This window comes from Rhinolophus ferrumequinum, chromosome 20 (genome assembly GCF_004115265.2).
Source record: "Rhinolophus ferrumequinum isolate MPI-CBG mRhiFer1 chromosome 20, mRhiFer1_v1.p, whole genome shotgun sequence".
Taxonomy (NCBI): domain Eukaryota; kingdom Metazoa; phylum Chordata; class Mammalia; order Chiroptera; family Rhinolophidae; genus Rhinolophus; species Rhinolophus ferrumequinum.
In genome coordinates, this window is record NC_046303.1 from 18,579,370 (window position 1) to 18,604,024 (window position 24,655).

Genomic DNA, 24,655 nt, shown 5'->3' on the forward strand with positions numbered 1-24,655 from the left:
ACTTTTAATCCCCATTAGTTTTTAAAGTGCATACCATACAGCACTTTGGGATAAGCAAACTGTTAAGTCATTCAAAGGCAGTATTTTAAATCTTTAGAGTTATTGTAAATTACTGCTCTAGAGACCAAGTTCTATAAATGTCTTTGTTAATTCAATTTACAAGCAATTTCTAGGGCTATCTACTTACTTGATCATAAATGCATGATAGATTCTCTCTCCTCATCGTCCAGAAATCCAATTCAGTTTGAGGATTTGAGTAAAGACCATTCAGCAAAGGCTGCACTGAATCTTTTTCTACAATTTCTTGGATTTGATGTGACCATTTAATAACCACTGATTCAATCGCATGGAGTATTGTCCTTTCGTTTGGCTCTAGCCTACAAACATTAAAAGGTTTTAATAAAATAATTCAAAAACAAATCATTTCATCCAAATAAAGACAAAATGTAGGTTTTAAGGGGTACTTTATGTATCCATGAACTACTTTTCTAAATATAAATACTTCAAAATCAGATTTAATATTATATTTTTATGGCCTCATTGAGTTGTGAACTTGTTAGTATCATTGGCATATCTCTAACATTAAAAAACATTGTTAAACAAAGAATTAGCATATCCTCAAAAACCATTTTACTAAATGAGTTTTGTTGATATCATGGCAATTGTTACAGCTTGCTTTTTTTGTAGGCTGCTTTTAAAAAGTATACTTTGAAAGGAAATCAGACACATGGCGCTTTGGCATTAATTTTAAAAATATGATGTCGTTATAATAATTCTCTATTTTGCTAACAGTTTGCTTGCTGAGGGTATGATATTAAATGGGTATGCTGGTTCTCCACTTTAATATCCTTTACACCATACCATTACGTACTTGGTCTCTGGATATTTCTGATCCAACATAATTTTTCCTGCAATAGTAGGAATTGGTAGAAGAGTTCTTCTCAACATTCTACCCCTAAAAACATGTATTTCAGTTTTCATGACTTCTATGTGACGTTCCATGTCTTGTGAAATAAAACAGGACCAGGATTTATGGTTGCTCCTATTTGAAAGAATTGGCACTAAAATCTAGAAAGAGAAACATTTTTAAAAGCAGTTAAATTAATTTACAGACAATGTGGTCCTTCAAAGACTTTCCTGTCACACAAAATTGGCAACAAAACCACTCAATTTCATAAATATACTCTTATGATATCAAATCTACAAAGACAACAAAATCAGTGACCCATTTAGACTCAATCAATGAGACAAATTCTTTCAAAGAGGAAATAATTTACTGCTTGTTCATTTACCGATTTATCAAACATTTGTGGAGGTTTTCAGTAACTCAAACACTGCATGAAATAAGCAAAATCATGTCAAGTAAGTAAACTGCTTTCTTAATGCAAACTGAGCACATTGACAGGCATATTAATGAAAAAAATATTTTTGAATCACATGGAGGAAAGAGTAAATTAATCTTCTCAAGCTCTGGGTGGCATCCGAGTAGATTAAAGTTTGATAATCTGAAAGATGTTTATTTACTCATATGGGCCTTTTTGGAACTCCTTCCACCATTAAATTGGGTACATCAATGAAACCATGTGAAAACCCTCAAAATGTTTTTTATTCTCAGAGCCCAGTATATATTAAGTAACTGATAAGAGTTTGTTGAGTTAAATTGAAATTGCCTCTTCTTGCTTTCCCACCCCTTTCCAATATCTACCAATTTTAAATATTTTTCATTTTTCCGATATAATCTGTCCAGTTTACCAGCATTATATTGTATAATTTCCATTCATTAGAAAATGCTCAGAAGTTATTCCACCTTTTAAAAGTTTATTTTGACAACACAATCCTGTACTATACTTAAAAACAAACTGAAAATTCACTTTGGTTTTCTAATAATGTTGAAATACGTCTTTCCAAAGACTGTTTTATTATTACATTGTTCCTATTTAGCACCCACTACATGTCAAGCTAGGACTACAGAGATTAATTAGTAAGAAACAGTCTCTGCCTTCTGTGAGCTTAGTGGTTTAGGTCCCTCCATGTAAGAACTGACATAATTAGAGGCACGTTCAGGATGGAATATGAAATCACAGTAGAAACACCTGCTTTAGGCAAGACTTGCCAGGAAAGTCACTGCTTGGTTGAAATCTTAAAGATACGAAAGGTCAGGGCAGGCATTCCAGAAAACTGTACACTGATATAGGAAAATCTGAGGGTTCCAAAAGTAGAGCTGCTGGCAAAGTGCTAGTCTGGCCTGCCTGGCATTAGAGTCAGACCTCTAAAATGAATGGCTACAAGAAAGACAGCATGGTCATGAAGAGCTTTGGAAACCAGACTGAAGAATTAAGGCTTGTTGGGCTGGACATGCTGTGACCAACTGGAAAACTGCTTTCTATATTAAATCCTTGATATCAATAGCTTTTTCTAAAAAAAAGATGTGAGGGAAATTCTGGTTATTCAATATTTCTAATTTACTGAGTACTTTTTCAAACTTGTACTCTATTTACTATTCTGTGACGAAGCCAACTTCCTTTAAAATTAAATATCTGTGTCACAAGCTGTGGATAAAACTACATGCCTCATGCTCTGCACAGCTAGAGTATCTCTATAAACATCATTTAAAACAAGTAGACCTGGGATGTGCTTTTTAATGATAATAAATCTAGTTAAACTATATACAAAGTAATTCAACTAATTGGGGGTTTTGTTTTAATTTAGTTGGGAATTTTTTTGTCTAGTTTTTGTAATTTATAAGAAAAACCCATAATTTGGCAGTGTAGGTAAATGTTGTGATTGCCTCCTCCCATGACCACATCAAAATTACAACTAAATTATATGACAAGCACTCTTAAGAATCACCTAAAGACTGGCTGAACAGAACTCGCATAACTAAGGATAGAAAGAAGAAGCCCCAAGGAGACTGGTAGTAAGGGCAGAAACATAAAAGAGGTCAGTGGTTAAGAATCGGGAGGGATATCCCAGGAGAAGTTCTCCACTGAGGAGCAAGGAGTCCCATCCACACTGGGTTCCCAAGCCTGGACCATCAGTGCCAGAAAGAGGAGTCCCCACAACATCTGGCTGTGAAAGTCAGCAGAGATTCCATCCAGGTGAGATGGAGGGCTGCTACAGTCCCAGGTGTTCCTCTTAAAGGGCTAGTGCACAGTCTTACTCTCTGATGAGCTCACTTGCTCTGAAGTCCAATGCTGGGGCAGCAGTTTAAAAAGTGCCAGGGGCATACAGGGAGGAGCGGAAGTGTATGGCCTCAGGGCAGGGGCTGGAGTGGCAGCTCTCTCTTGGATTAAAGTGCTGACAGGCACCAATATTCTTCTGTTGAGCCCTCCCCCAAACTCGCCTGCAGGCATACTGGGTGCCAAATCTGAGTCTCCATCAACTCGCCCCACACAACTTGTGCACAGACCTAAAACTCTTTCAGCGGCTGTTCCTTACAAGCAGGTGGCCTTGACCCATGCTGTAGACTTCCCTAAAATCTCTGAAAGGTCTACAAATGTCAAACAAGCAGTGGCTGACCTCTGCTTGCCCTTTTTCTTGCTAAGCAGCACCCAGACTGGCACTACTGGCAGCCAACCTCAATTTTCAGCACAGCCTCTCCCAGGCAACTTCCAAGCTGAGCACAGGCAGATACCAACCACAGATCATTTTGTATCTCCTATCAGGTTGCTTCTCGAGGGGCACAGACAGCAGATGACCAGGGCCCACACCAGAGCCCCTCCCAAGAGGCCCCAGAACCCACATACCCAGTGGGGGGCTTCAGACCACAGAGCACTAACCAATTAGCTCCACAAACAACACAACCAAAAGATGGACTCACAGGCACCAGAGCCCTGCTACAACAAATTATACTCCTTGGGGTCAGCGCCCACAAAACAGCTCATCTGCTGTAGTCAACGCTAGCGCTCACAGCCAGTCCAACTGAGGGTCGATCCCACCAACTGATGTGCCAACAACAATCAAATCTCAAATACAATAGACAGGCACACACATCCCACACAAGGGATATGCCTCAGGGGACAAGGGAGATTGCACCACTGGCCCCACATGGCACCTACTACACAAGGCCACCCTGCCAAGACTGGGAGATGTAGCAGATCTACCTAATATGTAGAAACAGACACAGTGAGACAGCCAAAATGAGGGCACAAAGAAACATGGCTCAAATAAATGAACGGGACAAAATCCCAGAAAAATAACTAAGCAAAATGGAGGCAAACAATCTATCAGATACAGAAGTCAAAATACTGGTTATAAGGGTTCTCAATGAACTTAGGGGAAGAATAGATGACTATAGTGTGAACTTACACAAACAGAAATGATAAAAAAAGAACCAGTCTGAAATGAAGAATACAATAATTAAAATAAATAATATATTACCTGTAATCAACATTAGATTAGATGAAGCAGAGGATCAAATCAGTGATTTGGAAGATAAGGTAGCAGAAAACACTCAATTAGAACAGAAAAAAAAAATTATTTAAAATGATAGTATTAGGGGCCTCTGGCACAACATCAAGTGTAACAGCGTTTGCGTCATAGGAGTACTAGGAGAAGAGAGAAAGCAAGGGATTGAAAACTTATCTGAAGAAACAATGATGAAAAACTTCCCTAACCTGGAAAAGGAAATAGACATATAGGTCCAGGAAGCGCAGAGAGTCTCAAAAAAGATGAACCCAAAGAGGCCCACATCAAGACACATCATAATTAATATGCCAAAGGTTAAAGACAAACAGAATTTTAAAAGCAGCAAGACTAAAGCAGTTAATTACCTACAAGCGAGCTCCCATAAGACTGTCAGCTGATTTCTCAAGAGAAACTCTGCAAACCAACAGGATTGGCATGAAATATTCAAAGTGATGAAAAGCAATGACCTACATCCACGATTACTCTACCCAGCAAGTCTATAAATTAGAAAGAAAGAAAAAGTGCTTCCCAGATAAGAAAAAGCTAAAGGAGTTCATCATCACCAAACCAGTATTACAAGAAATGTTGAAGGGACTTCTTTAAGAAGAAGAAAAAAAGGTTAAAAACATAAATAATAAAATGGCAATAACTACCTATACACCTATCAATAATTACACTACATGTAGATGGATTAAATGTTCCAACCAAAAGATACAGGATGGCTGAATGGATAAGAAAACAAGACCCATATGTATGCTGCCTACAGGAGACCCATTTCAGATCAAAAAATGCAAACAGACTAAAGTAAAGGGATGGAAAATGTATTACATGAAAACAAAAAAAAATCTGGGGTAGCAAAACTTCTATCAGATAAAATAGTCTTTAAAACAAAGGCTATACCAAGAGACAAAGAAGCACCCAGCAATTCCACTTCTGAGTATTTATCTGAAGATACCCAACACACTACTTTGAAAAGACATATGCATCCATATGTTAACTGCAGCCTCATTTAAAATAGCCAAGATATGGAAGCAACCTAAGTGTCCATTGATAGACAAATAGATAAAGAGGTACATACGTACAATGGAATATTGTTCGGCCATAAAAAAGAATAAAATCTTGCCATCTGCAACAACATGGATAGGCCTAAGGGTATTTTGCTAAGTGAAATGAGGTAGACAAAGACAAATATCATAGGACTTAACTTATATGTGGAATCTAAAAAACAAAATAACAAAACAGAAACAAACTCATAGATACAGATAACATTTTGATGGTTGCCAGGTGGGAGGGGTGTTGGAGAGAATGGGTGAAAAAGGGGAAGTGATTAAGATGGGCAAATTAGTAATTACAAAATAGTCATGGGGATGTAAAGTATAGCATAGGGAATATAGTCAATAATATTGCAATAACTATAAAGCAGAAGAATATACATTCTTTCCAAGTGCACACAGAACATTTTCCAAGATAGGTTACATGTTATGCCACAAAACAAGTCTCAATAAATTTTAAAAAACTGTCATATCAAGCATCTTCTCCAACCATAATGGTATGAAACTAGAAATCAATTACAAGAAAAAAACTGAAAAACACACAAATACATGGAGGTTAAATAACATGCTACTAAACAACAAATGGGTTAACAGCGAGGTCAAGGAAGAAATCAAAAGACAAATGAAAATGATAACACAATGATCCAAAAATCTATGAGATACAGTGAAAGCAGTCCTAAGAGGGAAATTCATAGCAATACAAGCCTACCTCAAGAAACAAGAAAAATCTCAAATAAACAATCTAATCTTACTTACACCTAAAGGAACTAGAAAAGGAATAGCAAACAAAGCCTAAAGTGAGTAGAAGGAAGGAAATAATAAAGATCAGAGTGGAAATAAACAAAATAGAATCTAAAAAAACGAAAAAATACAAAAGATGAAACCAAGAGCTGGTTCTTTGAAAAGATAAACAAAACTGATAAACCTTTAACCAGATTAATCAAGAAAAAAAGAGAGAGGACTCAAATAAATAAAATCAGATATAAAAGAGAAGTGAGAACTGACACCACAGGAATAAAAAGATTATAAGAAAATACTATGAACAATTATATGCCAACAAATTGGACAATGTGGAAAACATGAATAAATTCCTAGAAAAATACAATCTTCCAAGATTAAATCAAGAAGAAAACAGAAGAATCTGAACAGACTGATTATTACTAATGAAATCGAATCAGTAATCAAAAAACTTCCAACAAATAAAAGTCCTGGACCAGATAGCTTCACAGGTGAGAAAGAAAGAAAATTATAGGCCAATATGCCTGATGAACATAGGTGCAAAAATCCTCAACGAAATATTAGCAAACTGAATTCAGCAAAACATTAAAAAGATCATATACCATGAGCAAGTGGGATTTATTCCTGGGATGCAAGGTTGGTTCAACAACCACTAATCAATGAATGTGATAATCCCACATAAACAAAATGAAAGATAAAATCATATGATCATATCAATAAATGCAGAAAAAGTCTTTGGCAAAATCCAGCACCCATTTATGATAGAAACTCTTAGCAAGGAATAGCAGGAATAGAGGGAACATATTGCAACATAATAAAGGTCATATATGACAAAACCACAGCTAACATCATAGTCAATGGGGAAAAGCTAAAAGCATTTTCTTTAAGATCAGGAACAAGACAAGGATGTCCAGTTTCACCACTTTTATTCAACATAGTATTGGAAATACTAGCCATAACAATCAGACAAAAAGAAAGAAAGAAAGAAAGAAAGAGAGAGAGAGAGAGAGAGAGAGAGAGAGAGAGAGAGAGAGAGAGAGAGAGAGAGAAAGAAAGAAAGAAAGAAAGAAAGAAAGAAAGAAAGAAAGAAAGAAAGAAAGAAAGAAAGAAAGAAAGAAGGAAAAGACATCCAAATTGGGAAGAAAGAAGTAAAACTATCATTATTTGCAGGTGACATGATACTACATCATACTATAGAAAATCCCAAAGAGTCAGTCCACCAAAAAAAGAAAAAAAACAAACAAAAAAACCCCCTATTTGAACTGATAAATGAATTCAGTAATGGAGCAGGATACAACATTAATATTCAGAAATCAGTTGCATATTTACACACCAATAACAAACTATCGGAAGGAAAAATTAAGATAATAATCTCATTTACAATTGCATCAAAAATTAAAATACTTAGGAACAAATTTAACCTAGGAGGTAAAAAAAATAAAAACCCTATACCCAAAAAATTATAAGACATTGAAGAAAGAAACTGAAGAAGATACAAATAAATGCAAGCATATACCATGCCTATGGATACAAAGAATTAACACAGTTAAAATGTTCATATTACCCAAAGCAATCTAAAAATTCAATGCAACCCCTATCAAAATACTAACGGCATTTTTCACAGAACTAGAGCAAATACTCCTAAAATTTATATGGAACCACAAAAGACCCCGAATAGTCACAGCAATCTTGAGAAAGAAGAACCAAGTTAGAGGTATCATGCTACCTAATATCAAATTATACCACAAGGCTATAATAATCAAAATAGCATGGCACTGGCGGAAAAACAGAGACATAGATCAATGAAACAAAAAAGAGAGCCAAGAAATTAACCCTCACCTCTATGGTCAATTAATCTATGACAAAGGAGGCAAAAATATACAACGGGGTAAAGACAGTCTCCTCAATAAATGGTGTTGGGAAAACTGGACAGATACATGCAAAAAAAATGAAACTAGACCACTTTCTTACACCATATACAAGAATAAACTCAAAATTGATTAAATAGTTAAATGTGAGACCTGAAACCATAAAACCTCTAGAAGAAAACATAGGCAGCAAACGCTGACATTGTTCTTAGTGATATTTTTGGATATGTCTCCTTGGGCAAGAGAAATAAAGACAAAATAAACAAATGTGGCTATATCAAACTAAAAAGTTTTTGCATAGCAAAGGAAACTATCAATAAAACAAAAAGACAACCTACTAAATGAGAGAAGATATTCGCCAATGATACATCTGATAAGGGGTTAATATATAAAATATATAAGGAACACCTGCAACTTAACACCAAAAAGACAAACAATCCAATTTAAAAATGGGCAGAGAAAGGGCGACCGGTTAGCTCAGTTGGTTAGTGCATGATGCTCATAATACCAGGGTTGCCAGTTCAATCCCCGCATGGGCCACTGTGAGCTGCACCCTCCACAACTAGATTGAAATAACTACTTGACTTGGAGCTGATGGATCCTGGAAAAACATACTGAAAATAAATAAAAATTTAAAAAAGGGAGGGGGCAGAGGACCTGAATAGATATTTTCTTCACAGAGGACTTATAGATGGACAATAGACATGAAAATATGCTCAACATCACTAATAATCAAAGAAATGCAAATTAAAACCCAATGAGATATCACCTCACATCTGTCAGAATGGCTATCAATAAAAAATCAACAAATAACAAGTGTTGGTAAAGATGTAGAGAAAAAGGAACCCTTGTGCACTGTTGCTGGGATTGCAAAATGGTACAGCCACTATGGAAAATAGTATGGAGGCTCCTTAAAAAGTTAAAAATAGAATTACCATATGACCCAGTAATCCCACTTCTGGGTATTTATCCAAAGAAATCCAAAACACTAATTCAAAAAGATATATGCATTGCTATGTTCATTGCAGCATTATTTACAATGGCCAAGATATGGAAGCAACCTAAGTGCCCATCAACAGACAAACGGATAAAGGAGATATAGTACACATATGCAATGGAATATTACTCAGCCGTAAAAAAGAAAGAATGAAATCTTACCATTTGCAACTACATGAATGGACCTAGAGGGCATTATGCAAGGTAAGATAAATCAGACAGAAAAAGACAAATATCATATGATTTTACTTACACGTGGAATCTAAAAAACAAAATCAATGAACAAACAAAACAGAAACAGACTCATAGATACAGAGAACAAACTGATGTTTGCCAGGTGGGATGGGAGTTGGGGGACAGGGTGAAAAAGGAGAAGGGATGAAAAATAAAAATTGGCAGTTACAAAATAGTCACGGGGATGTAAAGTACAGCATAGAGAATACAGTCAAAAACATTGAAATAACTATGTGTGGTGTCATATGGGTAAATTGGTACTAGACTTATTGGGAAGATCACTTTGTAAGTTATATAAATGTCTAACTACTATGTTGTATACCTGAAACTAATATAATATTATAATATATATAAAATATAATTATAAAATATATAATATAATATTGAATATCAATTGTAACTGAAAAATTAAAAAGTTTAAGAAAATAAATAAATGCTTGGATTATCAAAGAAAGGAAGAAAGAAAGAAAGAAAAAAAGAAAGAAAGAAAAGGAAAGAAAAAGAAAACCAGAAAGAAAGAAGGAAAAGAAAGGAAAGGAAAGGAAGAAAGAAAAGAAGAAAGAGAAAGGAAAGAAAAAGAAAACCCCAAACTTTCTCTATGAATCAAAATAATTTGGACATGTTTACTAAGAGATGTACAACTATAGATAAAAGAGTTATGGTACCTTTGCTGTGGTACTCTTACCTTCTTTCTTTTAACCTTTTTTAAACTGGGGAGTTTCTTTTTACAATGCTTCTCAAATCAGTAGAGACTATTATCCGAGAAACACTTACAAAACACAGAAGCCTGGGCTCTCCCAGACTTCTTCAGTTGTCCAAAGATGGGGGCCCAACACTTCAAAATGTCCAAAGATGGCGCCCAAACACTGACTACACAAACCAAATCATCCTTCCTTTCTGACTTGATAAGCTTTCACAGTGATTGTTTCTATCAAGATTTGGATCAATATAATACACAATTAAAGAAATAACTACGTGACATTTTAAATACTGTTGCTAAACATAATTATATAGCACAATTACTAATAATAACACATGGGGACACACAACGTTTAGGGGCAGATCGGGAGTTCAATTTTGGATATGATAGATTTGAGATGCCCATTACACATCAAGTGGCCATGTCCAGAACGAAGAGGGATGTCTAATCTCAGCGTTCAGAGAGAGATGAAAGCTGGAAGAGAGAAGTGTGAGAGGCCGCAGCACATCAGCATGAATTACTGTTAATCCGTGTATATCTGAGTCGTATTCCAAAATCCATTCAACATTGAATATACAGTAAGTGAGATCTTTTAAATGAGGAAAAAAAAATCTGAAGTCACAAATGACTTTCCCCACCTTCAATTCAAACACTGGGTCTACCCCTTTCCTTACCCTATCCCACTTAAGAACCCAACACTAGAAAATTCCCTCAATGTTTTTCTATCCAATGAGTACATCAGTAACAGTCTCTCCTTTACGCCTCAACTGAGTCACCAACTCACCAATCATTGCACTCAATGTTTTTCTTGTTAACGTACAAATCCCCCAGAAAGTCAGAAGTCGATTATCTTGGAATGCAAGTCATAACTGACTGCTGACATCCCTTTTGACTCCAAAACTTCCAAATTAAGCCTGCCCTGATAAAAACCTTCATAGATCATGCTTTACAACCATCATCTTCCAATAAATCCATGAATTTGGGTTTGCTGGCAACCATCTGAAAAAGTTACCAAGGCTGTTACCACTCCAGCCTTGTTTCTTCCCATCCTCCAGCTCTGGTTCCCTAATCTAGTTACATTAGTTTACTCCTTTTTTAAAAATGAACCTGTATTTCCTCACCTCTGTTCCTTTGCAGTGCTTCTCCCTCTGGTCAGAATGTCCTTCCTCCATCTTCTACACCTAGCTATGTCCTCCTTGTCCTTCAGCACCATGGGGACCAAATAATTTACCACACGACTGTGGACGATTTTGACAGCCAGAAGGAACACTAAAAATTACTAGCTCTAATAACTAATAACTGATCTGTAACAGGTGCAAACCAAAAATGCCCCAGGCAAACCGAGACCCACGCTAATCCTATTCAAGACTTCCCTGCCAACCCTCCAGATGTGGGAAGACGCCAGCAGGCTCGCTGCTAAAACCCCTGTGGTAGTCCTGCCCACTATGTCCTAACTCCATTGGCTTCGCTGTCTGCCTCCGTAACTAGACTGCTCGCCTTCTGAGGGCAAAAACTGCATCACTAATTGCCAGGTGTGTCCAGTCACTAGCACCAAGTAGGCACTTAATAAATATGAATTAAAATGAACAAATAACCACCATGAGCTTCTTAGCATAAAATTCCCCATGTTCTTTTCATGTAAATATCACATAAAAAAATCAAATGGAGACAGCAGAGATTACACACCAAATGCTTTTTCTCTAAATATCTTGAAATTTCAGTACTTTGTCTCTTCTAAGAACAGGATATCAATTAGCCCTTATTTAACCTCCATTCATTTAACAAGTCTTTACTGAGCTCCTACTATGTGTCAGGCAATGCCTTCGGTGTTTAGGGCACATCAGTGAGCAGAACAAAGATTCAGGACTCGGACTAGTGTAAACGCAAGTGAGGCATTCATCTTGGGAAAAAAATAAGAGGGCACCAAAAAACTCAGTAATCAAGATGAATAATAGTCTAAAATATTTTAAAGTCAAAATGAATGCAAAAAAGATTCACAGTGAACAAAATTATCAACAGTTTTTCAATAAAGATAGGATTGGTATTACTGACTTTTCTTTTTGACTCAAACCCCAATACGAGTTGGCATGGCACTGTTGAGGATCCTATTTTTATGGAAAGTGTGGGTTTTGTTGCATTAATTTTGATTGTAAATACTGCATTTAAACATTATTTACCTTGATTACTGAGTTGTTTTTGTTCTACCCACCCCACCATGAATTTTATTCCTCAAGTAGGTGCCTCACTTGCCTGACTTTGATCCTTGCCCTCAAATATCCCTGCTCTTCTGGAGACTTCACTGAACAGAGATATTTGAGCAAAAAGCCTTGACAAATATAAAGGGATTGGCTGAGTGGATTCTGGGGAAGATAAAGAAATAGCAAAGGACCTGGAGTAGCAGTGTGCCTGAAGCAATGGGCCAGCAAGAGGCCATGAGTTAGCAAGTGAGATAAACTGGGCGAGTTGAGGAGAGGGCAGATCACCAGTGCTTTCACATCCTTGAACAAGCATAAGAATCATCTGAAGGTCCTGACGCCGTAACTTGGGGGTGGGGCCTGAGATTCTATAGTTCTAAGAAGTGTCCAGGTAATGCTGATACTGCTTATTCTCAGCAAGCAACAACGCAAAGTCTTGACCACTATATGCACCTGGGCCCTTATTTGGAGTGAAAGGAGGGCCCGTGCAGGGTCTGAGCAGAGACCTGACATGTTCTGACTCATGTTTCAACAAGGATCACTCCAGCGGCTGTGTTGGGAATAGGCTCCAGATGCACACAGAAGCAGGAAGACCAATAAGGAGACTAAAGCAGTAACGCAGGAGAGAGATAATGATGAACTGGACCAGAGTGGCAGCAGTGGAAGGAGAAGGGCACTGATTCTGGATATATTTTGAAGGTTGAATTTGCATGATCTCCTGCATGTTCCACCTTAAAAATATATCAGGGCTGACTCGGAAGTTTTCTGGCTTGAGCTACTAGAAGGATGGAGTTGACATCCACAGTTCTGGGGATAACTACAAGTAACGCAGGTTGGGAAAGATCAGTTCAACTTTGGACAAGATGTCTATTCCACACCAAGTGAGAATGGCAGGAAGGCAGGTGGATCTCCAAGTCTGGAATTCGGGAGAGAGATCTTGGCTAGAAAGCGAAGTTTGGGAGTACCTTGCATATCATCATAAACCACTGTCAATCAGCCTGTTCTGTGAGCTGTAATGAATACTAAGCAAAGGCAATCCTTGGAAACTTTACCCTAAAAATCTATAGCCAGGCCTTCAGGCCTCATGCACACCGAATTTAAACTTTGCCCATAAATAAACCCAAACGACATCATAAGGGTGATATCTTCACTTTGTTTTTTCTTCCCAATACTTATATCCTAGAGCATAAGTAAGTGAGAATCATCCAAACCACTTACATTCCTGAGGTTCTGGAGGTTTTATACCTTCTATTAATGTATTCATTAACAGCTTATTCTTTTTCGTTTAAACCTTTTTTCATAGTGATATGCATTGAGATTGAGATAAATTCAGAGAAAGGTCAAAGGAACCAGAGTTCTGTACCTTCCGTTGCCAGACACAGATGGTAGAGCAAGAACACCCATGACGAGTGCAGCCTTGCCCTTCCACGCCCAGCTCATGGCAGTCTGGATGGAATGGCCAAAAGTCACTCACATTTCATGTGAAATCCTTTCATCAGATTCAGTACAATGAAAATTTCTTAAACACCTGCGATATACCCCAAACTATTCCAGGTACAGAAGATAGAAAACTCTCTTCTTAGTGTCTTCTAAAATCAGCGAAAACCAAGTACATTTCACAGGAAGGGAGGGAAACTGAGGTAAGGTACTGAAGTTGGGAGTGAGAACCCAAAGACAGCAAGAAAATACCTCCTTTCAAAAAGACAGCAAAAGAGACCTGGAAAGTAGAAGTGAAAGATTGGCAGATCATTAGTAATAAATATGTTGGCAATTATTCCTGCCTTAAGTTTTGGCCTTGTCAGGACTGCATTGATTATGGTTATCTGATTTATTGATATCTAACCCAGAGGTTCCCAAAGTTTGGGGCACAGGAGAATCACCTGGGGATCTTGAACAACTACTGCCCCCTGGCTCCCACTAGACTCTGTAGACATTGATTGAATTTGAGGTGTGGCATGGGTAGGTTACAAAGTGCCCCAAGTGGTTCTAAGGTTCATCAAAGTTTGAAAACTACTGCTCTGGTTCCAGGAAGCTGGTCATTTAGTATGCTGTTCTTCAAAGCTGGTTCTTGAACAAACAGCTTCAGCATCAGGTTAGAAATGCTATCAGTCCCACTCCAGACCTACTGAATCAGCCTGCCTTTAACAAAATCCCCAGGAGGTACTAATGCACTTTCAAGTTCCAGGAGCATTGGTTTAGGAAGCATTTCTCTGATTTAAGGGGAGAAAAAGAGGACTTTCAGGGCAACCATTTCAGGGCAACTTTATTTCCATTACTTTTTCCCACTATCTGTCATGAGGGACACTTATTAGACTGGTGCGAAAGTAATTGTGGTTTAAAAGGTTAAAAATAAATGCAAAAACTGCAATTACTTTCGCACCAACCTAGTAGAAACTAACAGGAATCTGAAAAACTGATTTTTCAAAACCCTTTCCAAAGTGTCAGTTTATTTCTACTCTGAATGTGAAGTTTAAAATTTACAGCTTAAGTACAAGAGTCTATTCAATTCAAGCTTTTTATTTGCTCCCATTGTTTAGAAACAGGAAAAAGATCCTACAAATTACCACCTGTTGAATATTAGCATCAGAAAGTCTCAGCTCATTTCAAGAACAGTCTAAATACTATCACGCTCCATTCACCTGGCTTCTACATTCTTTTGAAAAACTAGACAGGTGTCATTGTCACCCCAATAAACTTTTTTTTTTTTTAAAAGAGACAGATTAATGGGAAAATGACTACAGTTATTGCCTATGTACATACGGGGTTTCCATAAGATTATGAGACTCCAGGACAGACAGGGCAAGTAAGGTTTATATGTCATCTTGAGCTAAGAAGAAGGGCAGGAGGTGGGGGTGGGGAGGCCTTCAAAGGGTAGGAAAGCAATTCACATGGAGATATAAAAGCAAGTGTTTGCTAAATAAATGTTTGCTGGCCAACTTTATTGGGACACAGTGGGACACAGAGAGGACGTGGATCAAATGGGCCTCTTGCTAGGTTCCTCCCTGTCTGTCATACCTAGTTCATATTAAATTATAGGTATCTATGATAATAGCTCCCTTCCTGGAGGAGAAAAAAAATAGGGCATTGTCCCAAGTAACTCCAAGTATCATAGAGATAAATGAAAGATTCAAATATTAAAGATAGACTGGTACCTCGTCTAGGAAGACAGTTACATGTCCAAGAGATGAGGGGGGTAACTCTCCAAATAAAACCGTTTGAGAGAAATCATTTATTCCAATCCTTTCAGTAACTGTCTTGGCAATATAAACAAGTTTACGTTTTGCATCTCTTGGAATCTGAAACAAGAAAAGGTTATTAGTTTAAGTCCACGACGTAGTTTACGTTTAACAAGTAGGATTTGCTGTATCTAACTTGTGGCTGGGCTGCTAGCAGGAGGAACAAAACCCGGTATCTACTAAAGTTAAGCGTTCTATCTCCTGTCTACTGACAATTTTTTATGTAATTAGTTACAATTAAGAAAGGAGCAAAACAAAAAAATTTCAAAACTCACAAAACCCGAAGGCAAGCTCCTGTTATTCTTTCTTCTTTCTTCTCTGGGATCCTACTTCCCAACTATTATAACGACCACATCTAATGATGACAGTAACACTTTACATTACTGAGACACCGCACGACCCAAAGATTGTAAATCTTGCTCCCAACTTTTCACACTTGAAAAATGCTAAATGCCAGGGCTGTTGTACTTGTGGGTGATACATTAGCCTTCAAGGCGATAAGCAGTCTAAATTTTTAAAAAGGAGAAAAGAGGACTGGAGGGAAGGAGGGAAGAAAGCACTGCCCACCACAAAGGCTGGAAACACCGTGTTGCACAGATTACCCCGGCCCTTGTTTTTTGAAGACTAAGTATTTTTCTCTGGGATGAAGTTTTGTTAACAGGCGGTCAGACAGAGTACGCGACGAGGTCTTTGGGCTCTGCCAAATACACTTTTTTTATGGATATGGCTCCAGAGTGACCCAAAAGCGACTGAAACGTAAGTGATCTGGCACAGAACCCACCTTGCGTCTAACGCCCAGGCAGCTGAAGGAATCTCCGCTTGTCCTGCTTTATCTGGATCCAGCAAGCTAGAAGGCTGACCTTTGAGAAAACCACGCACAGCCGCCTAACTGCAGAGTGGGCGCACGTGGGGGATTCTGCCCACTCCAGGGCAGACTTCAAAGAAAGTTTCTTAAAGCGCCCGAATGCGTGCCCCGCGGAGGTCCCTCACCCACTACCCCGAGGAGGCGCAACTGGCCTATCCCCGCCGGAGTATCCATTATGTGCATGCGGGTCCCCTCGCCAGTCACTCCTTACCTCCCTGGAGGCCGCAAGTCTCCCTGCGGCGGCGACGCTGAACACAAGGCAAGCGGGGCTAGGGTTCTCCAGAAAGTCCCCCAGCACCTGCCGGTTGTCCTCGCTTTCCAAATACTGGCTCCATTTCTCCGGCGGGAGCCCCAGCATCTGCTCCAGGCGGCCGGCGAGGAAGCGCACCCGCGCATCTTGGGCGAAACTCCGCACTCTCCTGGCGGCCGCCTCCTCCTCCTCCTCCTCCAGCTCCAGCATGCCCGCCGCCTCCAGGCTGGCGCCCGGGGTTAGGCGAAGGGTCGGGACTTCGCGGATGCCTCGTGCCCCCCAACTTGCCACCTGGGCTGCCATCGGGCACGTCGGAGGAAACGCGGCGCTGGCCGGCTCCGCGCGCGCCCCTGCCCAGCCCCAGGTGGGCGAGGACACCCCTCCGCACGCGCGCTCCGGGAGGCTCCCACCTCCTCCGGCGATCGCCGTGAGCGCAGCAGCTCTTGCCCACTGCCGCTACTTGGCAGGCGGCGTCGGAGCGCACTGCGAGCCCAGCCGGAGGAGGCGCGGGCCCAGGACGAGCTGCGCGTCCCGTTTCCCAGGGGACGGAGTCCCCGCCCTGGCCCGCTGGGGGCGGAGCGCAGAGTGGAGCTACCTCGAGGCTCTGCACCCCAAACCGGACGAGGGAGCGGAGTGACCTCGGCGGTTCTGCGCCACTTCATTGCCCTCCGGCTACTCGCTCCCCTGGACGTCTCCGTGGGGCCCCCAGAAAAATCACAGGCCAGAACTGATTTACTGCTGTGGTTTAAGCAGTACCGTCTTGGGTCGAGCTCCGCGCTAAATCATTCACCTTGATTATTTCATGTAATTCCCAGGAAGGCAGGGCTCCGAGTGGCCAACTTATTTGTATGGGCAAGGGAACGAAGTTACGAAGGGATTAAGTAACAAGGAGAAAGGGGAACCGGGATTCAGACCCCGGACTGAAGTCTTTTATTGCCTTGGTCGAAGGTTGTCGGAATACTGCCAGAAAAGAGCCAAGCCTGCAAGCCAACTTTCCTCGGTGGGGAAACCCAAGGTCTAGGTGTTCCAAGGCCTGATTCTGTCCCTGGCCTGCCACTTACTGGAATGTCAGTACGCCCAACAAGAAAATGCACAGCGCTCTTTGTAGACTCCAACATGCTCAGGAAATACGTAGAATTATCATTCAATCCAACAGCAGAAGGTGAAGGGAAAAAAGTTCCAGATTAGTAACAGTCCTCAAGATATTTAAATGGAATTTCAGTATGGTCTATTTATGGCATTTGTTAAGGAAATTCTGGAAGGGTGCTCTTGAACTGAAGTTTTTCAGTTGGTCCCCTTGAATTGTTCATTTCAAAATATAGGTATACCTCGCTTTATTGTGCTTCACTTTATTGCACTTCACAACTGTTGGGTTTTTTACAGCTGGAAGCTAAAACACTCCACCAGCAGAAAGAATGTAGCTGGCTTTACTGTGGTGATCTGGAACCCAATCGGCAATATCTCTGAGGTGTGTCTGTAAAAACTTCAACCCCCACCACCCCTACAGCAGCTATGGAGAGGTGTTGCCCTCAATAATCCATATAATAACTGATTATTGATAAGTAGGTGTTTCCAGCAAGATTTGGAGCTTCAACTACGTTTCTTTTCAGGATGTTGTCTTTGGTAGACATCTAGAAGCTTTTCTAGTCACATGATCAGGATCTTGAATTAACACAGGATCCAGGAAAAGCCTTTATAAAGCTTCTGGCTGTCAAGGCTGCAATCCTTGAAGCTCCAGTGGCCAGTATGCAAGTCTGGAAACCACGGGAAACACTTTACAATGCTTCTTAGTCTCTCCTCTCCCCCGCCCCTTCCCATATTCCAGCTTTGCATCCTCCTACCCCAGAGAAGCAGGAATTCTGTAAATAAGAGCTGTACTAAATTGAAAGTGAAAAACCACTTTCAGACTCAGCAGGAAAAGAAAAAGAAATAATAGTGCAAATATTAAAGTACAATTTTCCAAAAGTTACATATGTAATTCAAAATACAGAATGAAGACATGGCAAAGACTTATTCAACTCATTGAGGAAACCAACAAAATAGTGAAGTTGGTTCCGAGGAGAATTAGGAAAAGATTTACAGGCAGTGGAGAAAGCATTGCAATAAGATTGTTAGGTTAGATACAATACTGCTTAATGTGTTCTCTAGGGCAATATAATCTTAATTTCTGTTTTGGGGAGTGGGGGATCTTTTTTTTCTTGAATAATATATATTTCAGAACTAATTTACATCTTTAATGAACAAAAACAAAACTTCACCGAGTTGGGGGCTGTCATCAATAGTACATGATGAGTCAAAAAGGTCTATTTCCCTAGATAATTAAGTAATCCTTCAGTGGACCAGTTAAACAATGTTCCAATGTGATACTGAAAAGACATGCTGCCTTTCCGTTACCTTATTCCCACATGTTGATTAATTTTTCTTAATAAAATAGCTAACATTTATCAAGTACCAACCAACAAAGGCCATGTACTGTGCTGAGTTCATCTATTTGCTCCACAAATATTCATTGAATACCAACTAAGTGCCAAGCATGTTTCTAGGTGCTGGAAATACAACAGAAAAAGAAAAAAAACAGAAACAAAAACAAAAAACCCGACTAAGTTCCTGCTCTCCTATGACTGGTATAAGCTACATTTATAAAGGCTAGACTGGTGCTATACAACTAGGTTTGCATTCCACTTCTATCTACCAGGTGCTAAGTGTATGTGACCTCTGCCAGATACTTACTGTTTAGGTGCCTCGGTTTCCTTATCTGAAATAGAAAAAATAAAATGGCAGATTAGATTTTTTTTCCAGTAAATATTCCGTTTCCTTGACCTTCATGATAAAAGTGTATTTTTCTGTTCCCTTGAAGTTGTGCTTAGCCATATGACTTGCTTTGCTCAATGGAATGTCAGCAGCTATGACTCAGAGGCTTGAAATGTCCTTGCACGGTGGGGTTTGACCTCCTGTGCCTCTGCCGTTGTCATGAAAAGAATATCCCCAATTAGCTGCTGGTGTAAGGAACCAACCTGGACCCAACGTGTAGCTCAGAGGCAAGTCCAGCTAAGTCTGGTCTATATCAATCTACCCTCAGTCGACCCACAGACGTATGAACAAGAATGAAGGATGATTGCTGTAAGCTCCATAACCGTGGTGAGGCTGGTTATGCACTAGCATGGCAATGTCAATCGGAGAGTTGTTGTGAGAATTCATTCAGTTTAAATACATAGAAAACACAAACACTTAGGTCAGTGCCTGGCTCATTTAAGCATTACAAAGGGCGTATTATTAGTTAGGGAGGGGCAAACGTGAGAAACTAAATAAGTAAAGATAAAGTATGTTTATTAGGTCAGATGATGATGAATTCTAAAAAGAAAAGCAAAGGAGAGTAAAGGGTGGGGGAAGGGAGATGTTAATCAGTATCAGTGTGCAAGAAAGCCTCACTGTTGAGCAGAAATCTAAGGGAGAGAGTGAGCCATGGATTCTGGGAAAAGAATATTCCAGGCAGAGAAAAGAGCTAGTAGACCCACAGAGAGGATGCTTAGTTTTTGGAGACAGCAAGAAGTCCAGTAAGAGGGAAGATGTTAAGAGAGGAGGACAAAAAAGAAATATGGGACCAAATCAGAGCTGTTAATGGCTGGGTTTTTCTTAAAACGAGATGGTGTGGCAGAAACTAACTGTCCCCAGTACCCACTCCCTCTTTATTCCTTTTGGTAACAGAACACTCACCCCATTCCAAGTTTTAATGGGACTAATAGTCACCCAACTAGAAATTTCATTTCCTAGTTTCTCTTGTAAACTAATGGAAAGTGAAAGTAATGACGAATGACTTGTCAGTCACGTTTTTAAAGAGAATCTGCCAGCCTCCATTTCTTCTTGTCTTTCCAACTTGTTGACTAGTTAGCGTATGAACATGGTATGCTGAGCCTTATTCAGCTATGCACATGACCCTTAAACATATGAAAAGATGCTCAACCTCCCTCACAAAAGAAAAATGCAAACTATAGTACAATACTCTGGTTTTATTTACTACCTTTAAGATTGACATCATATTCTTGGCATGGCTGGGGAAAAAGGCACTCACATAGATCACTGCTGGGAATTCAAAATGACACAATCCCACCACACACAGATATAGAGCTGGCCCATTCTGCATCTCCGTAGCTCCTACCATTCTCAACATGGTTTTTTCCTTATAGCCTTAGTTATAAAACTTCTGTTCAGCTAGACTTCAGATGGTTCCCCAAGTTGGTTGTTCTATAATTTAGTTGTAATGTTAATGTGTTCACAAGAGGAGGCAAGCACAACGTTTTTATCTACCCTGCCATCTTGGATCTCTCTCTCCCCAGCAATATTATTATAGCACTAACTGTAAAACGAAAAGACTGGAAACAACCCAAATGTCCAGCAATAGGAGGCTGGTTGAATAAACTATACAATATTCAAACGATAGAGTAATATATATCTATAAAAAAAGCATGATTTGTGCTTGCTTCGGCAGCACATATACTAAAAAAGAATGATGAAGACCTCTATGTACTTTAGTGGAATGATATCCATGATATATTGTCAAGTCAAAAATGAAAAAGAGAAAAACTGGTATATTACATTAAAATAAGACTGGGTCTTCTATTAATTTTTGCTCCAAGTATATGTCAGCCGATCAATGTCTAGTAGAAGTATGCTTCCAGCTTCTGCTTATTAAATAGAATTTGAGAAAACCTTCACTCCCACCTTTACTACAACAGTAACAAAACATGCTGAGAAATCTGCAAGAATACAACTTTACTTGAACCCGTCAGAGACCAGGGCAATGAACTAAGCCTCTGAAGAGATGAGACATGAACACTTGATTAGCTAGAGTAGATATCACTAGACATTGGTGAGAAATATTTACCTAAATTTTTAAACAAATGGCTATCAATAGTGTGGTCTACCCAGAGAATACAGGGACGGTTCGGGCCACAGGTACCCAACTCGCAGGCTCTTCTCCATGGACATCACAGGATTCTCACTAAAAATGTTTGGTGAGAGTCCTGAGAGAGCCTCCTTTGTGGTTCAGCCCCAAGGAAGCGAATCAAGACCCCATTTTGATCCTTCTCCCCTGTCCCTTCTGTGGTAGTTTTCATCAACACTCCTTCTCTCCAAATAAAATATTACAGTATATGTAATGTATGAGATCAACATATTGTACACCTTAAACTTGCACAATGTTGTTATGTCAACTGTCTCAAATTTTTTAAAAAGAAAAAAGTACCCTCTCTTGACCTCACAAAAATAAATGAATATATAAGTTAATCAACACTTCTTCCCTCCAAAAGATGGAAGCTGATTCCCCTGAAGGTAAGGCTGGGTTTCATGATTCTTCTAATGAAACGAATATGGCAGGAGTGACAATGAGTGACTAGGTCATAAAGGACACAACAGCTTCCTTCTTCTCTCTCGGATCACTCACACTGGGGTAATTTAGCTGTCATATTTTGACAACCCTCAAGTAGCCTATGGAGAGTTTCTCCTTCCAGCAGCCATGTGAAGGATCCATCTTAGAAGCAAATCCTGCTGCCCCAGTCACACCTTCAGATGACTTCAGCCGCTGCCAACATGACCCTGAGCCAGAAACCCCCAACTAAGCTGCTCCAAAATTACTGATGCAAAGGAACTGTGTAATAATAAATGGTTGTTGTTTGAAACCACTGGGTTTTAGAGTAATTTGTAATGGAGATTTTGGTGCCAGAAAGCAAGGTGTTGCCATCACAAATACCAAAAATGCAGGAGTGGGAGGAAGCTGCAAAGACTTTTAGGAAAGTTGGCAAAATCTTGACAAAAATTGTATGAACTGTAGTTCATATAAGACTTTGGAACAAGATTCTTATGCAGCAGCAAATTGTTTAGCAGCACTGTCACCTGTAGTACTGTGGAAAGTAGAGAATATACCTAATGAACTGGGTGATTTGGATGCAGTCAGGGGAAACGGGGCAATGTTGCTTAAAGGGTACAGACTCCAGTTATAAGTTCTGTGAATGTCATGTACAGCATGGCGACTACAGTTAACAATACTGTATTATATACTTGAAAGTTGCTAAGAGAGCGGATCTTAAATGTTCTCACCATACCAAAAACAAAGTAATTTTCTGAGAGGATGGAAATGTTAACTAACCTTCCTGTGAAAACCATTTTGTAGTACATACCCGTATGTGTATCTTATCATCACATTGTATACCTTAAACTTATACAATGTTGTATGTCAATTATATCTCAGTAGGACTGGAAAAAATATTTCACTACAGTATCTAAGCTGGGTAAGGAGAGATGAGTCTACGAGGGCATAACGGGGCAGAAAATGGGTGATGGAATCAATAGATTAGCATCAACAGAGAAAGGTTAAATAACTTGCCCAAAGTAAGGTAAATATTCAGGCTTTCCTCTGGGGAAGTAGGATTCCTGCTGAACACCTCCAAGGATGAATTCAGACTTAGCCTTCAGGACCAGCCTCCCAAGTAAGAGTATGAGATTATTTCCAGTCTCCATAAAAAATTTCCTCTATTGTTTGCTATGCCTAAAATCCCTTAACCATTTGCTCCAATCACACAATTTCTGTGAGGGGAAATGATCCAATTTCACAACTCTTTCCAAATTTGGTGAACAAATACTTAAAGGAATAGGGGGATGCCTGGTGATAGAGGCAAAGAGAAGAGTAAAGGGCAATAGCAGTGAAAAAAGGAAAATAAGTTAACACTGTGTATATTTGACCACAGAGGATGTCAGAGAGGAGGCTTTGCTCTCAACGGCAGTTACCGGAAAGCCCAACTAATAGTGGCACACAATAAGGACGTTTATAAGCTCACCCAAGTCTGATTGTGGTGAAGTCGTGGGTTGGTTAATACAATGACTCAGGGATGAGACCGTTGCTCCCCTCTCTTTTCTGTGGTCTCCAATATGACAGTGATTCTTCTATCACGGTTCTGTAAGTGGCAATCATGCTTTCTAGCATTCCATGTAGGTGACAACGTCCAGCGGCAAGAAGAGGGAACAGCTTCATTCTTGAGTGAAGACAACTTTCCAAAGTCTTCCCCTTACATGGCTGGAATTACATCTCACGCCCATGTCTCACCCTTGCATTTAAGGGAAAGCTGAACATGCAGCTGCATCCAGCTCCAGCCTCCTCTTAAGGATATGGCCACTAGGAGGAGCCTGAGCAAAATCTGGGTTTTGTTAGTGAGGAAACAGGGGGGGAAGTGTCCATTTGGTAGTTAACCAAGAAAGGTCTAAGAGGGTTTTTTTTTTTGTTATTTTTCCCCCCTCAGATGTCCCTAATACAAGTAACATCATGTGAAATATCACACTAAACTAACATTTCCCAGGAATTATGAAGACTTGATTAGTTTCTGTGTGAGCGTGTTTTTAAAGTGTGGCTAAGTATTTTTTTTTTTTTTTTTAAGATTTTTATTGGGGAAGGGGAACAGGACTTTATTGGGGAACAGTGTGTACTTCCAGGACTTTTTTTTTTCCCCCAAGTCAAGTTGTTGTCCTTTCAGTCTTAGTTGTGGAGGGCGCAGCTCAGCTCCAGGTCCAGTTGCCGTTTTCTAGTTGCAGGGAGCACAGCCCACCATCCCTTGCGGGAGTCGAACCGGCAACCTTGTGGTTGAGAGCCCGTGCTCCAACCAACTGAGCCATCCGGGAGGCAGCTCAGCTCAAGGTGCTGTGTTCCATCTTAGTTGCAGGGGGCGGAGCCCACTATCCCTTGCGGGACTCGAGGAATTGAACTGGCAACCTTGTGGTTGAGAGCCCACTGGCCCATGTGGGAAGCGAACTGGCAGCCTTTGGAGTTAGGAGCATGGATCTCTAACATTGCCTGAGCCACTGGGCCGGCCCCGTTAAACACTTTTTAAAGGGACTTTATTCTTGGAGAAGCCCTTGACTGAGGTCAACTTAAGATTTTGGAAGGAGAAAAAGAAAACCAAGGTAAAACTGAGAAAACCAGGTGATTTGAGGAATTTCAATATCTGGATTTTTCAGAGCTATCAAGACACAGAAACAAATGGGTGAAAGACAAGCCTAACGGAGCTGTGTTTAGGCCGTCAGGTCTGTCAAGACCATTCAAAGCAGACATAAAACAATAGTTAAATGAT

At 39.8% G+C, this 24,655-nt stretch overlaps 1 protein-coding gene across 2 annotated transcripts in view; it reads right to left on the minus strand.

The window, feature by feature from the left end:
- The window catches only part of DNAH11 (dynein axonemal heavy chain 11), a 294,793-nt gene extending 277,749 nt beyond the window's left edge, over positions 1-17,044 (minus strand). The window contains exons 1-4 of one of the 2 annotated variants that reach the window (XM_033088403.1): positions 16,503-17,044; positions 15,343-15,486; positions 872-1,068; positions 188-377 (exon numbers count right to left, since the gene is read on the minus strand). In XM_033088403.1, the coding sequence (XP_032944294.1) occupies positions 188-377; positions 872-1,068; positions 15,343-15,486; positions 16,503-16,844 (873 nt within the window). In that variant the 5' untranslated portion in view covers positions 16,845-17,044. The remainder of the gene's footprint in view (positions 1-187; positions 378-871; positions 1,069-15,342; positions 15,487-16,502) is intronic. The other variant, XM_033088404.1, reaches the window with a different exon arrangement.
- Between the last annotated feature and the right edge of the window lie 7,611 nt (positions 17,045-24,655).